Genomic DNA, 6,000 nt, shown 5'->3' on the forward strand with positions numbered 1-6,000 from the left:
TTGTTTTGTTTTTGTGGTTTTAAAAATGGCAATCAAGAAAGTGGCTGAGAATCTGGAAGTAATTATGTTTCAGAAAATAATGGATGAGATTGAGATAACGAAACAAACCCTGCGACAGGGCAGTAAGGAGCTGAAAATTGAATTGAGCAAAATGACGCAGGAGCTTAAAGAAATAGGGGATCCTGTGAGAGAGGAGAATGAGATCAGAGATGAGAAAAGAAAAAATAAAGGGAAGATACAAGCCCTGGAGATTGGAACAAATGTGGAATTGGAAAAAGATCTGGAGTTTATGGATATTAGAAATAAAATCTACTGTTTGGAATTTAACGTTATCTCTGAAGAAATTAATGAAGATATTAGAGATAAAGTTATCAATGGCTTGGATAATCTTCTGGACTGGAATGACGTGATGGAGCTTGATATAGAGAAAATCTATGGAATTAACTGCAGCCATGTGACAATGGAAAAACTCTCAAGAGATGAGCCAGTGCATTTTGTAAAAAAGAAGAACACAGATATGACTTTACAACAATATTTCAGCAACTTATTCAGAATTGATGGCAAGAAAATATTTGGGATAGAGGAAATTCCCATCAGACTCTTATTATATGACTATGGCTATGACAGCAAGATTATTATGGAATACTGATAATGGAAGATTGGACACTGAAATTACTGGACTTAACAGGACTATTGAAGATGGAAGATGGAATTAATAGGGATAATGGAATAATGGCTATTGAAATTATTGGACCTAACAGATTTTGATGAGATGGATTAATCGATATGTTTATTTGGACTATGGTTATGACAATAAGATTATTATTATTATTAACGAGATGGATTAATCGACATGTTTATTTGGAGAAAAATTGATAGATATATTTCTTAAAGAATTGAAACCTCTCTTTGACTTTTTGTGGAAAGAATAAAGTAATGTTTATGAGATTTGATGATTAATTAAGATAACTACTGGAGGAAAGTGATTTTATAATATAATTTAAGAGACAGGATTGTTATATATTGTAGACCTATAACTGATTTGATCTGTGACAAATGGGAAGTCAACATTTTATTTTTTTGTTTAATCATTTTTGTTTTGTTTTGTTTTTTGTCTTTGAATGTTTTATGATTTTGTTTTGTATGTTTTATGAAAATTTGAATAAAAATTATTGTAAAAAAAAAAAAGAAAGTGTGGGGTGTGGCCCAGTGAGAGTTCTGATGGCCAGATGGAGAGGTTGAGGGCCGCAGACAAGGCCGCCCGCCTTTCACTCTAGGATTCTATGAAATGCCCCAGCCGGTGCCTGATCCTGTTTACTCAGTGACCCACATGAATGGTAAACAGCCCATCTTTTATTCATAGAATCATAGAATAGTAGAGTTGGAAGGGGCCTGTAAGGCCATCCAGTCCAACCCCCTGCTCAATGCAGGAATCCAAATCAAAGCATTCATTTTGAGTCTGCTCTCCGGACCCTTAAAACCCAGGACACCAAGTGGATTATGGGCAGAATCAATTCTGAGCCCTCCTTTCGGCTTACAAACATTACAAACATTGCCAGATGTGGACTAGGGATGGAAAGACCTGTCTCTTTCGATTCTCTGTTTCTCATTTTCCCATTGTTAAATTCAGTACTCTACATTTCTACAGTGATCTGCGGATTTTTTTTAAAAAAATCCTCATGAAAATTCTCCGTTTTAGTGCAAATTTCTCCAAATAAACACATTTTTGTAGGCGGTTTTGACAAAGGTACACATTTTTGCAAGCCATTTCTCATAATTTCATGCCTTTTTGCAAGTTATTTTCACACATGTGTTCATTTTTATGCACCCTTTCCCCTAATATATGCATTTTTGTAAACGTCGTTTAGTTGGCCAACTGCATCCCAAAATTCTAATAAATGTGAATTTCGAAGGACGGCTGTTTTACTTGTCGTATTGTTTCAGAAAGTGCGAATTTGATAAATTCTGCTTGAAATGTGAACGGAATCAAAATTCTCACCCATCCCTACCACGGACTGAAGCTGGGACCTTCTGCCTGCAAAGGTGGTGCTCTACCACTGAGCTATGGCCTTTTCTCCCGTCCACAGTTAGCAGCACCTGGACAGGAAAATGAGCAGGCATCTGGTCACTCTGGGGAGATGCATTTGTATTTTAATTATAGTAATTACTTCTAAAATTGCATCTTTCCGTATAAATTAGCATATGCGGTTTTTTAAAAATACAAATCAGTGCCGACTTCTCTAATCCTTTGGGTGTGTGGGGTGTGTGAGATGCATTAAGTGTCAACATTACTTTTTATTCTCATCAGAGAGGGAGGCAATTCACCCAAAATCTCTAGGGTCCCCAGAGGTCGTTCCTGGAGGCGTTGTAATCTAAGGGCTCATTGGAGAAATCTGTGAGGAGGGCAGAAGGGGGGGGTCAGCATGATGAGATAAAAATTGCAGTCGTTTCTTGGCATGGTGCAGTGTACTATTAAAAAATTGCATTCACATCACAAACAGGCTTTGAGGCGCTGAGGCTTTGTGAAGGTGTAGGTTCAAAAGGTTTGGCTGTCCGTGGGTTTCTGGGGCTAACTGAAGGTACTTGTTCCAGTGTTGCAACCCTAAATGACTGAGGCCCCAAATATTCCAAAGACTGCTCCTTCCCTACAGATCCTCTCGAGGGTTAAGATCAGCGGGGAGGGGGGGAGGTCTTGGTAGTTCTGGTGGGGGCGGCCCAGGAGAGGGCAATCTCTGTGGCAGCCCCGAAGCTGTGGAACTCCTCCCACACAGAGTTGCGTCGGGCATCTTCATTATGCAGTTTGTCTTGTATGCTGAAGACGCACCTCCCTGGCTTTTGACACTTGAGATGTATATTTTCAGGGCCCTCTCTAGCAGGGAATATAATTTGCTTTCAGCTGTTGTTTAAAATGGATTTTCTGTTGTTGAGACCTGCACTGGTACGTGCTGTTGCAGGGAGGCTAATAATCATCATTATCATCATCATCATCATAATGATGATGATGATACTGATGATGATGATGATGATAATAACAACAACATGCCACACCCCCTCTCCCTCAGGACCACCACCCCCTTCACTAGCCCTGCTTTGCACTGTCCTTGAATGACTGGCCGGGCTGGAATGTGGCCAACCCGACAAAGGTAAGAGTCTTCATTCTGTGGCCGTGGCACTTTTACCAGTGCCAGATAATATTCATTCTGCACTTGCAAGGAATGTGTCTTTTAGTGCAGGAGCCCCTCTGCTCTTTGGAACTCCCTGCCTATTGATAATGAGGCAGATGTCCTTGCACTATTTTCGATGGCCACCAACGAACTTGTTTGTTGAGCCACGCCTAACCGGGCATGTTTTGCAAGAGGGTAGAATATAAATACTTTTACAAAAATAAATAAATAAATCATGTACAATAGTTTTTAAAAAATCTCTTGGCTTTTCTCTATATGCTAATAATTTTATTGCATTTTCCTAAAGTCTGTTTTTATTGCTATTTTAAATGAATATTTTATACCATTTTACATTAACGGTGTAGTTTTTGTTTTTTTATTTAGAGGTATAGAAATCTTACTCCATAAAAAGAGATACAGAAGAATCAGATCCATTGCTCTGCCCATGTCTGCCTCTGGCCCCCACCCACTGCTGGCTTGCGGCCCCCGGAATGTTGCCCAGGAGGGAATGTGGCCCTCAGGGTGAAAAAAAGGTTTCTTACCTGTGGTATGCTGAGTGAGGTGTCTGCCACACAGAGTTTGTGCTCATGCACTCTCTCTTTTAATGATATGGACAAAGAGAGCAGTTTAATAATGGCAACCAGCATCACCACCACCAGGAATTAGGACTCAGCAGGGAGGAGGTGCAGGGGAAGAAAGCAAGTTATTAATTGGCTCTATCTGTGATTGGCTCTGGCTTCACTTCCTGTTGGGCTCCCTGCCTTCCGCCCCACCAGTCTCTATGGGCATCAGCTGCCACTGAAATCTGCAAGTCAAGATACAGCAGGTGTGTGCTTAGTGTTAGATCAATAGCTTCATAGAATCATAGAGTTGGAAGGGGCCTATGAGACCATCAAGTCCAACCCCCTGCTCAATGCAGGAATCCAAAATAAAGCATCCCCAACAGGTGGCTGAACCAATGGAACACTGGATGTATTCGAGAAGTAGCAGGACAGCCATCTGTTGCAGATTCTTTAAGTTGGATTCCTGCATTGAGCAGGGGGTGGACTTGATGGCCTTAGAGGCCCCTGCAAATTCAATGATTCTATGACTCTGTGACTGTTGCCTTTAAGACTAGTTAAGTGTTATTGTCATGAAAATGTTTCCAGACGCCAGCCTCCATAGAGAAGTTGCCAGCTCTGCAGAGAGTTGGGGATTTTATTCTAACCAGCCAGAGCTGGCCACAATATGAGTCATTTTAAACATATATACTCATCTTCTGAAGATGAGGCTGGAAAGAAATAAAAAAGAGGGGGTGGGTGGAGAGAAAGGGCATGTGGCTTTGAATTCAGGAGGAGGGTTGTTGAAAGCTTTGCTCCCTGAAGAAAAGAGAGGGTGGCCAATTTCATACTTTCTTGTTCCAGCAGGCATGTTAAGATAGCCCTTGGTTTTATGAAGATGTGATTGTTTTATTGTTTCATTTTATGTAAGTCTTGTTTTTATGTACATCACTTCAAAATGCAAATAAGAAAGTGATACATAGAGAGGGATCATAGAACAGTGGAGTTGGAAGGGTCCTGTAAGGTCATCAAGTCCATCCCCCTGCTCAATGCAGGCATCCAGCTTAAAGCATCCCCGACAGGTGGCTGTCCATCTGCCTCTTGGATGCTTCCAGTGTTGGAGAGCCCACCACCTCCTGAGGACTGCTCTACAGTCAGGACGTTTTTCCTGATGTTCAGTCGAAATCTGGATTCCTGTCGCTTGAGCCCATTATTTTGGGTCCTGTACTCTGGGACGATTGAGAAGAGATCCTGGCCCTCCTCTGTGTGGCAAGTACTTCCAAGGACTTGAAGAGTGCTATCATAAGATGATAGACAGACAGGCAGGCAGGCAGGCAGGCAGGCAGGCAGACAGACAGACAGACAGACAGACAGACAGACAGACAGACAGATAGACAGATAGACAGATAGATAGATAGATAGATAGATAGATAGATAGATAGATAGATAGATAGATAGATAGATAGATAGATAGATAGATAGATAGATAGATAGATAGATAGATAGATAGATGGATGGATGCATGGATGCATGTTAAAAGGCAATAGAGGAAGCCCCCTAGATATCATTGGGACTCCAACTCCCAACAGCCAGCGTGGCCAATGGAAGCCACAGTCTGGCAATGTTTGAAGGGCCCCCACAGCCCCCCCCCATCAATGGCCTAAGAAGCAGCATTCTGTGCTGCATGTCAGAGATGGTGTTCATAGCCATTCCCTCCTCACAGGGGGGGGATATCAGAGCAGGGAGGGTGACATCTGTGGCCCTGCAGACTCCAAGCCAGACTCCAACTCCCAGTACCCAGTATGGCCAATGGTTGGAGTGATGATGGGTGCTAGAGTCTGTCAGTGTCTGGCCAGCCACGGGTTCCCTGCCTCCTCCCAGGCTCTGCCTCTCCCTTGGGGGATGGGAGGCTTTCCCTGGTGTTTCTCCTCTGTTCTGTCCAATGGGTGTGGGTGTGTTGCCTGCATTGCCCATCTAGTCATAGTATCATAGAACTGTAGAGCAGGAAGGGGCCTGTGAGGCCATCCAGTCCAGCCCCCTGCCCAATGCAAGATTCCAAGTTGAAGCATCCCCAACAGGTGGCTGCCCGGCTGCCTCTTGAAGGCCTCCGGGGTTGGAAAGCCCACCACCTCCCAAGGTCATTGGCGCCATGGTCATGCTGCTCTACATCCAGCGTCCTGTTCGCACAGCCAGATGCTCCAATGGGAAGCCCACACACAGGGCCTGTGCGCAAGAGCAACTCTTCCCACTTGCGATTGCCAGCAACTGGTATGATTTGGAGGAATATAGCCTCTGAC

At 43.1% G+C, this 6,000-nt stretch overlaps 1 protein-coding gene across 1 annotated transcript in view; it reads right to left on the minus strand.

Moving 5' to 3' along the window:
- The window catches only part of NCAN (neurocan), a 56,583-nt gene extending 52,775 nt beyond the window's left edge, over nt 1–3,808 (minus strand). Inside the window, exon 1 of the mRNA XM_061601857.1 lies at nt 3,707–3,808. Within this exon, the coding sequence (XP_061457841.1) occupies nt 3,707–3,753 (47 nt within the window). The 5' untranslated portion in view covers nt 3,754–3,808. The remainder of the gene's footprint in view (nt 1–3,706) is intronic.
- Nucleotides 3,809–6,000: the final 2,192 nt, after the last annotated feature.

This window comes from Rhineura floridana, chromosome 18 (genome assembly GCF_030035675.1).
Source record: "Rhineura floridana isolate rRhiFlo1 chromosome 18, rRhiFlo1.hap2, whole genome shotgun sequence".
Lineage (NCBI taxonomy): Eukaryota > Metazoa > Chordata > Lepidosauria > Squamata > Rhineuridae > Rhineura > Rhineura floridana.